The sequence below is a fragment of the Hibiscus syriacus genome, unplaced genomic scaffold (genome assembly GCF_006381635.1).
Source record: "Hibiscus syriacus cultivar Baekdansim isolate YM2019G1 unplaced genomic scaffold, ASM638163v2 tig00005939_pilon, whole genome shotgun sequence".
Taxonomy (NCBI): Eukaryota; Viridiplantae; Streptophyta; class Magnoliopsida; order Malvales; family Malvaceae; genus Hibiscus; species Hibiscus syriacus.
Genome location: NW_024062073.1, coordinates 644,395 through 656,609, shown reverse-complemented (window position 1 = coordinate 656,609; position 12,215 = coordinate 644,395). Strand labels below are relative to the sequence as shown.

Here is a 12,215-nt window from a genome sequence, read left to right as displayed (position 1 = left end):
CACGTAAGCTATTGGCAGTATCCCATTGTTAGCATCCATGACTACTGCTAATAAGTTTACTCCAATGTATCGACCTTTTAAATGTGCTCCGTCAACTATAATAACTGAGCGTATGCAATTAATAAACGAACGAATCTACAAAATCATATACACAAGAAATATAATCATTTAAATGTGAAATGCATGTAACTAACAAAAATGAGTCAACAAAATTATATTGATTTACTAACCGTAGCACCAATGGTGATAAACAGCAACTCAAAGCGTCCATCTCTATCTGTTTTGATATGAGTTACCGACCTAGGATTTTTCAGCTTTAAATTGTGACAATAAGCCGGCAGTTGGGCAAACGATGCTTCTGGCGACCCCCTCAACAATTCCAAGGCATAACGTTTGGCTCTCCAAGCTTGAGAATATGAGATACTAATCTTGAACCGAGCATTCATGTCAGTCATAATTTCATGTCCCCGATATACCCTACCATTCAAAAACATTAACTCAGCCAGAAAACCACCCAACACCTTTTTGTTTGCCTGTCTATGGTGAGGAAAAACTTGGGTTCTTGAACATGTATGTTTATCAATAAAAGTCCTAACTTGAAACATTTCGCAATCTTTTATCCTCTTTGCAATCATAAGCCACATACAGTTTTTGTCAATCATACACCTTGTTTCGAAACGATCTTTGCTTGATTTGTTAACTTTTAGTTGATAGCCATCTTCCACACATTTCGTATACAAAGCTATCTTCAAGTCTTCTTTTGTATCAAAACAATCATCTTTCTTGATACGAATAATTTTTGTGTAACAATCAACTGCTATCTTTACCAACTCTTCTTCCGGTATCTGAAGTAATTCTGGCATATTCCAGTTATATTCCTGTGGCATTTTATTCGGGGACTTTTCTTTGGGGATTTCTTCTTCTTCTTTTTCTTCTTCAGTGTTATATGAATTACAGAATGGATGTTCAACATGTTCATTTACAGTCGTAACTTCCTCATTATTATCAACAACATCTTCCTCGGCAACGGTTGTTTCATCATCAAAATTCGGGTATTGACCAATATCAAAATCATTACACGCAGGGTCTGTTTCTTCTTCTGAAAAATCATCAAAATCTGAGTATTGACCAAGATCAAAGTCTGGGTATTGACCAAGATCAAATTTCGAATACTGACTAGTACTCACAATTTTTTCTGTTGGCTCATCATCGTCTAACTGGTCAATACGAAAATTGGAATTTGGTGCTGAAAGTTGATTGGGATTTGGATTAGGGAAAGGTTGTGGGTTTTGAGATTGTGTTTGGTATTGGAAATGTGGTGAAACAATATTTGCTTGATGGTGAAATTGTGGTGGAACCATTAAATTTTGAGCACCATAAACTGGGGTTGAAAAACTTAGTTGATTACTACCCGCTACTGACCCAACTTCACTACTTCTAGGTTCAACAACATACAATGTAACATCATCACTTGAAACACCAATGTAAGCAATGAATCGTTCAACATCTTCATTGTCGGTTAACAAATAAACTTTATCATTTCTCTGATAAGATAACCTAAATCCACTTAAGGGCTCTAAATTCAATTTATTTGCAACACGTAACATTAGAGTTTCATAAGTTAACTTTTTTAAAAACAGTTTTAGTTGAAGATTCATGGGTAAAAGCATATATTGTAAAACACCATGAACATTCTCCCATGACCCTCCAAAACACAAATCTATCCAAACATGATCAACATTAGATGATTTCATTATTGTAAATTAATTTACTAAACAAACGAGCTGCGAAACTAAAACATGTTGCCGGATGGGGAAGGATGTCGTTGGATATAGGAACGAATGTCGCCGGAGATAGTGATAGATGGAGATGGAATGAGTTGCGATTTAGGGATTTAGGTTATGAGTTGCTGCTGCTGCGTAGGTATATACCCAAAACATTTGTGTTGCGAAATTAAAACCTGTTGCGAATTCAGAAATCGAGTTGCGAATTTGAAATTCAGTATTGCGATAGTCAGAATCTCGTTGCGATTTACAGATTCGCATTGCGATTTACGTAATCGCATTGCGATTTTCCAAATTCGCGTTGCGATTTACGTATTCGCATTGCGAATTAGAAAAATCGCAACGCGAATTTGGGAAATCGCAATGCGATAGTCAGAATCGCGTTGCGAATCTGGAAACTGATTTGCGATACCGGAGGTCGCGTTGCGAATTATCAATCGCATTGCGATTTAGTTGGTCATTTTTGCAAATCCAAAAAAAGTTGGTTAAAATCGTATATTATAAGGCATTTTGTAATTTTTTTTATAATGAATATACCCTTTTGCTCCCCATCTTGTTTTGCATCCTTGACCTGGTTGAGTTCCATGGACATTCATGGAATAGGTAAGAACAGTGTTGCATTTGGTAACATCTTTAACGATGCATGGAGTTGGTTAACGCCAGGTTAGTCCAAGTCGAATATGTATCATATTTTTATGGAACTATTCTCTATGCTCTTTATACACGTTTGCTCAAATGTTTTACCATGATTATAGTGATCATGCGATCCGTGAAATATGAATGTTCACAACACTTCAAACCCTGAGATGATAATGCGATTGAATTGATAGGCAAAAGTATTGTTATATTCGTGAATTGTATTCATTTTTATGCAGGTGCATTCGAACTTTTTCTTCTTTCTTTGGAGGCTTTTCTCCTCGCTATCTAGCTTGTACATCATACTTGTTCCCGGCTACCGAGTGCATTTTTAGTTAATTCTCTGACTCTCGGTGTGATAGAATGGTGCACTTGCGATGTCCTTTAATCAAAAAGTACTTACTCACTTTCCATTGTTGACAGTACTGTAATTTCTACCACCAACTTTAATCCCTGAAGTATTTCTTCCACCCGGATAATTGTTTCAGCTTTTAGTTTTTATCTGCTTCTGGTAGTCTAAGAATCATTAGAATTGTGAAATGAAGCATTTCCTTACACCATTAACATGTTCCATAAGCAGTTGCTTTTAATGTATCTCCCAGACTCGTAGTGTTTCCGACATAATCGTTTTTTGGATCACTGATCTTTAAAGCAATCTTTAGACTGGCATTATGAATTCCCGATAGCCAAACCTTTTCATTCAAGCCATGCCTAGCAGAGAAACCCTTTCATTGCCGGTGCATTCTGCATCTTAAATATCATTTGGCTAAAGATGCATTCTCGATTCCCATAAATTATGATATATTTATGCCGATTAAGCAAAACATCTTGCGTTTTACATTATTGTTCTGATACATTTTCTCTTGCAGAAAAGAGAATTCCAATACCCCTCGAAGAAGATTGCAAGCTGCGATGGAGCCTGAATCGATTGAGGTCTTACATGGTATTTTCATACGCTTACTCGTAGTTGGTGTTTTACTTGGCTAAACATGAGAAGTTGCTGATGTCATGTTACTTAGGTGAGGGTGATGTCTTGTACAGGGTTTTAAATCACGGGTGCGGTCGTGTTTTCGGTCATTTTGATTTTACCGTGATTGTGGCCGTCACGAGCGATATTGCGGGTGTAGTGGGTAACTCGGACGGCGGCGAAATCGTTATTTCGCGGACGAAATCACGTTTTCAGACCGTGATTTGAAAACCTGGTCTTGTAATTTGGGAAGTTATGTTGCTTCTCTATAAATTATAGGGTAAATTATGCGTTTAATACTTAAACTATCAATTTTTATCCGTTTTAGTACTTAAACTTTCAATTTTTTAAAATCATACCTTAAGTTTAGTTTTTGTTTCATTTTAGTACCCTTTCAAAATTTATTGTTAAATTTTGAAAAAAAATGGAAGTTTAGGTATTAAAACAGACCAAAACTTATAGTTTAAGTATTAAACGCGTTAAGTTTTTAACGGCGGTGTATTAAAATGAAATAAAAACTAAACGTTAGGTATGATTTTGAAAAAAATGAATGATAAATTTTTAAAAATGATCAAAATTAATAATTTAGGTACTAAATCCGTAGTATACCTTAAATTATAACGGTCATTTTCTTAGGTGAGGGTGATGTCATGTGTTTGTCGTACCTCTACCATCCCATTTTAGCAGTTGCTGACGGACACTACTACTAGGGGAAGGATTGTTTGCTAAATAAACAAGACTTAAATTTTCATTAATGGGTAAATCAAAGTAAAAGAAGTTTTCAACTTCAAAGCAGGATGTTAGGCCTAATTATTTGTTTGAGTATTTATCTACATGTTAATAGATCATGTGAAACATTGGGTAAACTACGTATTTAAGACCTAAACTATCAATTTTGATCGATTTTAGTACCTAAACTTTCAATATTTTCAAAAGTATACCTAAAGTTTAATTTTTATTTTATTCTAGTACCCCGCAATTAAAAACTTTACGTTTTAGTACCTAAACTTTCAATTTTTCAAAACTTAACTTTAAATTTTGAGCGGGGTACTAAAATCAAACAAAAACTAAAGTTTCTAACGGCGGGATACTAAAATGAAACAGAAACTAAACTTTAAGTATGGTTTTGAAAAAATTTGAAAGTTTAGATACTAAAACGGACAAAAACTGATAGTTTAGGTACTAAATGTGTAATTTATCAACATTTTTAAGTTACTTTTATAGAAGCAGCACATGCATCCACCTCACTAGAGAATTTGCATCTTCTTGTAAGAAGTAGCCTATAAATGACTTCCAGTGTCGGTTACTTGTTACTAACATAGATAGGCTTTTGGAAATCGTTTGAAGTTATTGTAGGACAATTATAACATGCTAAGGTGAATGTTGCTAGGCAGAGACTTGATTGTTCCGTACAATAACAAATTGCCATTACTATAATTTGCAAAGGAATTTGAAGTTAGTCACACCATGCAATAACAAGGGTACAAGCATTTCATGGAATCTAGAAGTAGTATCGATACTGTTACGCATTCGAATATATTGCAGATATTGACGTATAAAGTTATTTCTCGACTTTTATAAGTTACTTTTAATACATGAGTAGATATGATTATTGTACTGCATTTGCTACATGGAGGTTTAATTTGGGTTCTTGAAGGAGATTGATTACATTATAATTTTACTTGCATGGCTAAACTTTTTAATGCATCTATTTGAATTGTGCAGACATTTCTTTTTAGGTTTGTTGCTGAGTTTGAATGTTACAGACAGAGATAAAAACGGAAAAAGGAACGAAGCAACTGAATCAGCTTATTCCGAGGTTGGTATGGAAGATGCCTGTAAAAGGGAACCGTGATCTCCAAGCAACAATGTGCAGGTTAACCCAGCTGATTGGAAAGGTGAGGGAGAAGATGACAACCGTGCAAAATACGGGGACCTCTGGAGAAGCCGACGATGTTATTCGAGCTGGGGGCTTCGGAGCTAGGGATGATATAAGTAGTTTTCTTCCCATTGCGAGTGATTGGACTGACTTCGAATCCTCGATTCGTGACGCCGGAGACTATGAAGAGCCTCAGGTAGATGTAAGCAGGCCAGATCTTGGCTGGAAAGAAGCATCACAAAGCAAATAACTCTTTTTACGTAACTACATAAGTGAGTGTTTATTCAAGGTTTCTGTTTTTTTTCTTTCTTGTGACCCTTTTGTTTCTTCAATAACTTGTTATATGGTATCTTCAAGGAAGAGAGGAATGTCATTTCTTGTGTACAGGACATAGGACGTAATTTATGACAGTTGCGTTTACAAAGTGTGTTGTTCTCCTTAGAAATCTTAAACGTGTGTTGTTCTCCTTAGAAATCTTAAACTTTGAGATTTAAAAGGTTCGGGATTGTACAATTGCATCTGAAGAGTGTATACGTTTATTTTAAGAAAATTTATAATGAATATTATTTAACAAGTTTTGCATCATAATCATAATTCACTTAACCATCAAATATCAAATTATTATTTAACTTAGAATTTCATGAAATCAAGATCCTAGGTCTTTTTTACAAAGTGTCATCTCCTTTTCTTTCTCAAACAATGTGGGGTTCTTTTCCTTTACACATTTTCCATTTCCAAACAAAACAAAGAGATGCCTTGGAATTTTCTAAATCAGGTTTTTCTTCCTTCTCCTTGCATAACTTAATTTTGGGGTTTCTCCTATTGGCAAAGCCATTTCCTAACCTTCCTTTGGACGCATTGAAGAACTAAACTTATTAAATAAATTAAAATCAACATTAAATTAACAAAATGGGTAAGTGTTAAAGATCAATTAAATAACTATACTAATTTCTTTTAACAGTCATATCATCCCATCCCTTTTGTTAAATGTTAAGGGCAAACGATCTTATTGAAAAATTCAAATAATTAAATAGTTCGATTGACAAAACTAAAAGATCGATAGTCAAAATAAAAAGATACAATAGTTAAATACTTCGACCCTCGAAGCTTAAGAAATGTACTCATTCACATTATGGCATGGATATAATATATTCAAAAACTTTCAACTATTTAACAGTGAACGTTCATACGTTTCACTATATGCGATGCTCGAATCCAAAACTTCAAGGAATAATCACAATCCCTTATATACTAAGGTCACTTGATTCGTACTCTATAGAGCTTTCAAATACATTAAAAGACTTTAAAAATCAAACATAACCGTGTTAAGCTCATAGTATTTATTCAAAGATTCTCAACCATTTGACTGTGAACGCCCATACACTCCAATATATGCGATGCTAGAATTCGGGACCTCAAGTAATAATAGCAATCCCTTAACTACTAAGATCACTTGATTCATACGCCAAAAAGCTTTCAAACACATGAAAAGACTTTAACAATTAAACATAAACCTGTTAAACACATACCCATTTCTAAGACTCATCAATAAATATGGGACGGGGAGAAAAGACCAATACAAATTCAAGAAGTCATTTGGGAACAGCAGAGTTGAAATGATATTAAAATGGTCCTTTAGCTCACTCGTTTTTGGATTTGCACTAAACTTCAAGTTTGAACTGAGCATCCAGTCAGCCAAAAATATTAAATAAAAAGAAAAAGCAACAAGAAACAAGAAACAAAAAAGCATTTCCACCTGGAGATGCTGTTCTTCTGCTTGGCTTTCTCAATAAGCGGCTTCAATTGCTTCTTTTCAGCAAGGATTTTGAGGAAGTTGAACAAGAAGGGTATGTAGTTGTGTTTCCTCCAAATATTTTCGGTTCTCCACTTCTTGAATTTCTCCTCCTCCATCAAAATTTTCTCAGTGACACCCTCAATCCCTGAATTCACTTCAGAAAGTTGCTTGTTTAGTGCTTCGAAACTGGCTTTGTCTGTAGGTCTTTCGGTCTGTACGGTGGCCAGCTGCTGCAAGACGCGTTCCCTCTTCTTTTGGAGCTCCTTAAGTTCGGCAGTGTACATCTCTTTCCTGTTCTTGATAACTGCCATGAGATTGAATCTTATTTCACTTTGGGAATATCTCTCCATTCGTTCTGTAAAAACACCTGAAGGCTATGGCAGAAAACAATATTTTAACATATCATTTAGAAAACATGGCAGTCTAAAGTAAAGATATAAGAAGAGTACTCCAAGAAAATAAATTATTTGGTGATCAAGCGAGATTTTAAATGTTCAATCTCAACAGATATTCATTACAAGTCATATGCCAAAACGATAGTAGAACACAAGTTAAGGCTGAAAGCGTCATACAAGTAGTGAACATAACTTTAGCAGGTGCCACATTGTACTTTGAAGATCATAATCATCTAAAGAATGGAACATGGCAATCCAATCATCGAACACCATGAGAAAAAAAATCAGATACCAATGTAGCATATGCTTGTTCTCTGCAAGGATGATGCATCGGAGCTAATACCTCCAAGTATTATCCACAAAATTACCGAAAGAAGAGGGAAAAAAGTAGCCTCTGAGGATATTAAGTAAGGCACTAATAGCAATCCTATAAAACAATCCTAACAAAATATTTACCCAAATCACCCTTCAATAGCCACTATACCATTATTTCTTATATAATAAACAAAATCATATATTCCTTGAATTCTCTTTCAACTTCTTGTCCCTTGATTTTCTATCCTTGAAAAATTTGAAAGTTTATGTATTAAAACGGACTAAAATTAATTGCTTAAGTACTAAACACGATAAATTTTTAACAGTATGTATTAAAATGAAATAAAAATTAAATGTTAAGTGTTATTTTAAAAAATAAAAATTTAAGTTTTAAAACAGATAAAAATTAATTATTTAAATACTAAAAACGTAGTTTAATCAAAATTTAATAAAGAATTAATTTTTTAAAATGCCGGAGTGAACTAGTAAGATAGACAGCTTCATGCTCTACTTATCTAAATTCGTTTTCCTTTGCCCTAGACACGTGCCAAATAAAAAAAAAGCTTCCCTCTTCGTACCAAACAAAATATTACAAAAATGGTTCCGTCAAAAAAAAAACATTACAAAAATGGTAGTATAGAGAGAAATGTGGGTTTTTTATAGATCAAAATCTGAGCTTTTTAGCGCCAGCACCTGGTATTATTATTCAGCCAAAACACAATACCACCCAAAATCTGACCTAATTCACCTCATTTTCTCTCTCTGCTGCTTCTTGCTCATAGTTTCTTTTCTTTATTTTTTAGATTTTTCCCTTGATAGTTTACTTTCTCCAGAAAATTCAAGCTATTTTCATTTCCAGTTTACTTTCGCCAGGAAATTCGTGTACTTTCTGACAAAGTGAAGAAAAACATCAACAACCAACTTTTGTTTTTGTCCATCTTGATTCTTTTTGTTCGAATCCTTAATTGTTTCGACAAAAATGATGAGAGGTTTGGCATTAGAGCGGTGGAGGGATTATTTCCGGACATCAAATTCAGAGATGTTTGATATAATCGATCATGCAATAATGGTGGCAGCTTTGGATTGTCCTAAAGAGTTCACATTAAGAAGAGACCAAATTGCTGAGAAGCTCTTCACCTGTAATTTCACTCCTCGATGATTGATTTGATATGCTGTGTGATAAACTGAACATGAATAATATGTTCTTGTCGAGCTTCATAAGTATGTATGATTGCCTGTCGGTTTTACATGGTTCGAGGCGGATAATCAAATAAAAGAACTTGATTTGATTCCATAATTCATGCGTTCTATGAGCTTTAGCATCAAGTATGAAATTGTTGGCTCTTATTAAATTGCATATATTGATTTTCTTTGCCTTATCGTCATATTACAGATATGACGCGGCCGATCTCGTGTTCTGTTACCTATGCAATAATTTAATATACTAATCATGGGATCCCTTGATTTGCATTAATGAATGTTTGTGCTCTTCTTAACTAGCTTGAGCATCATGGCTAACATACCGACATTGGAACGCTCAGCATTCCTTATTTAAATGATCGGTGGCTTAACGAGAACTCATCTCTGATGCTAGACTTGCTTACTTCCTTGACCTAAGAATATTAACAGCTTTTTCTCCTGATATATTCATTGACTTTTGTGGTTTGCAGTGGGTGGAAGGGACTGGTGGATGAATGGTTTAGTGCGACGGACGCTATTGTGAATGAAGAGGGTACTCCCGAATCTATGAATCCATCTGTCGTTGATGAAGTAGAAGAAGAAGGGCTTCCATTTCCGCCATTAGATGAAGGAGCTTTCTTTGCGACTCAACCTACATCAATGGAACTCTCACAGGTCTTACTTTTTGATCTTTTTCTTACCAATAGGATTTTGACTTTTTTTGCATTTGGACTTATTCGAATATTTTTTTCCCTCGTCGCTGGTGCTAACATTGCCTGAAGTTCTTCGATGGCATGGATGATGATGGAAGTGAGTTGAATTTTCTACCTTCAGTGCATCTCTTCGATACTTTTGCCATTTGGTTCTCGATTTGAAGATACATGATTACAATCGTGGATTGTATTTTCAGATCCACGAAGCAGTGCCGAATTCAAAAGGAAGGATGACAAGAGTCAACAAATTAAGAAGAACCTGCTGCAAATCCTAATAGCAAGCCCTCGAGCATAAATACCAAGTCCAGGAGACCCCCGAAAAACAATGCGGAGCAAAAGTCCAGCACAGAATCAAGGTTGCTGCAGACACCGGATAAGATGGCTGTCCCGAAGAAGCCTCTCGGCAGTCAACAAGATGTAAGTGAATGATCTCTTCCTACTTCGAACTTACACCTTCAGACTTTTCTCTGATAACTCTTCTTCGGTAATCAGAAATTCAAAACATCGGATGAACTTTCCGTCCAGCAAAAGCTTGGGGCCACAAAAAGGAAGCTTCAAGAACGATATGAACAGGCCGAGAATGGTTTGTCCCTTCTTATCTCGATTCCATATGAGTCATCTATTTTATGGTTCTTAATCTCTGTATAATACCCCAAACCCCTAATTGGGGGAAATCGTGTGCTTAAGCACGCTCGAACTCCTTCCTCTAGGTTGTTGCAGCACTAATGGTGTCAACTGAAATATGACTTCGATTAGCTCAAAGTTCAATTACAATTCAAACTCTTTTACGATCGCATTGAACTGCTCTGATAATGTTTTCCGTGTTCAACAGCCAAGAGGAAGCGGACAATACAGGTAATGGAGTTGCATGACCTTCCGAAGCAAGGGTCTAGCGACAAGAACCATAATCGGCACCGTGTAAATGGAGGCCTATACCCGAGTTTACTCGGAACCGATTAGTTCCTTCGATCGAGCATCCGAGTAGGAGAACTGTAAGCTGTTAAGAAATATTGTAAATTCTTGAATTTTGATGTTACGTTGGAAAACATTTGTCTTTCCCACTCATGTGTTCTCTTGATTAAATGACTTATTCAATCTATACCCTATTCATTTAAGTGATTGTAATAGCTCTCACACGAACCAATCGTGAATGATCGTTATCCCTAGAGGTATTAGGTTCAAGCACGACTTCTATAGAGGTATTTAAGCATTTATTGTTAAATGATTGAGAGTCTTTTGAACAGATACTTCCTTGTAATAAAAAGGTCGATGATTATGAAGTGAAAATTTTGGTTTTAGGATGATCACTTCAACTATGTTTGATTGTGATTTTGACCGACGTTGATTTTTTTTTTTTGACAAGTAGAAGATATTAGTGTTCATTCGTATTCTATTATGTAAATAACATTTTTTTATTTATTGTTCGCGAACATGCTCATTTAATGTTTACAAAAAAGTTTATTTATAAGTTTAGGAATATGTTCATTTTGGTGTTTATGAACATGTTCCTCTAATGTTTCGTTTATCGTTCGTAGTTGAAATTTTAGTTTTACACTTTCATTTGCAAGCTAAAAAATGATAAAATTATGTCACTAGTGCTTAAATCTTTAAAACTCAAAGTTTAAATTTTAACTTTTACAATGTGTTCAATTTAGTCTTTACTTTCACTAATATTTAAGATGTAAAAAATATAAAGGAAAAAATATAAGCGGGTAAACGAGCTCGTTAATGAACATAAATGAACAATCTAATAAACGAGTTTGTTTGTGAACATAAATGAATCGAACACACATCTGTTTGCATTCGTTCATTTATTAAACGAATTCATAAACAAATTGAACATAAATGAATTGAATCCACCTCTGTTCACATTCATTCGTTTATTAAATAGACATAAAAAGTTTTGTTCATTCTTTTTTAGTTAGCTAACTCAACATAAACAAACATTATACGATCATTCAGGCATGAGAAGTAAAATCTGACAAGTAGAAGATATGTAGTTTTCAAGGTCATATTAAGAGATTGATTGGGTTGAAAGAGGTGAAATTCCCGAAAAATCACCGTTGATCGGTATATTTACCGATCTAACACCGGTCAGATTATATTTCCCGATCTAACACTCGTAGCAGTAAAGCGCGCCCCCTGCCCCGCGCTATATGTTGATTTGGCGCCACGTGGGGTATAACGCGCCCCCTGCACCGCGCTATACCTGCTTATCTGACACGTGGGGTATAGTGCGGTTAGGGGGGGTGCTATACCCATAATTACCCCCATACCCCCGACGCTTCACACCCCCAATCTTCCCTACAAATACCCCCATCCTCAATCACTTTCATCACACCAAATTCTCTCAAATTCTCTCAAATACTCTCTCTATTTAAGGTATATTTTATAATATTTTTAATATTATGTATTTAATTTATTTAATTATTTTACTTTATTTAATATTTTACTAATATAATTCTTTTGCAGATATATAATGGAAGGCAATCTACTTCGCTTGGATGGAAATCATATATCTCGACACTTTGCTGATATGGTAACATTTTAAC

The 12,215-nt window shown here is 35.0% G+C and overlaps 2 protein-coding genes across 2 annotated transcripts; one reads left to right on the top strand and one right to left on the bottom strand.

Annotated features, from left to right (window-relative positions):
- Positions 1-6,702: 6,702 nt before the first annotated feature.
- On the bottom strand, positions 6,703-7,411 carry LOC120200307 (ubiquitin carboxyl-terminal hydrolase 2-like). The gene is made up of 2 exons (XM_039201185.1): positions 7,023-7,411; positions 6,703-6,739 (listed from the first exon to the last, which is right to left on the bottom strand). Exons 1-2 carry the CDS (start codon positions 7,409-7,411, stop codon positions 6,703-6,705), a joined length of 426 nt encoding a protein of 141 aa, XP_039057116.1.
- A 1,339-nt stretch (positions 7,412-8,750) lies between these two features.
- On the top strand, positions 8,751-10,623 carry LOC120200306 (probable mediator of RNA polymerase II transcription subunit 26b). The gene is given in 7 exon segments (XM_039201183.1): positions 8,751-8,866; positions 9,442-9,625; positions 9,733-9,760; positions 9,861-9,914; positions 9,917-10,080; positions 10,156-10,246; positions 10,496-10,623. Coding segments are annotated over 7 exon segments (765 nt in total).
- The last annotated feature ends 1,592 nt before the right edge of the window (positions 10,624-12,215 follow it).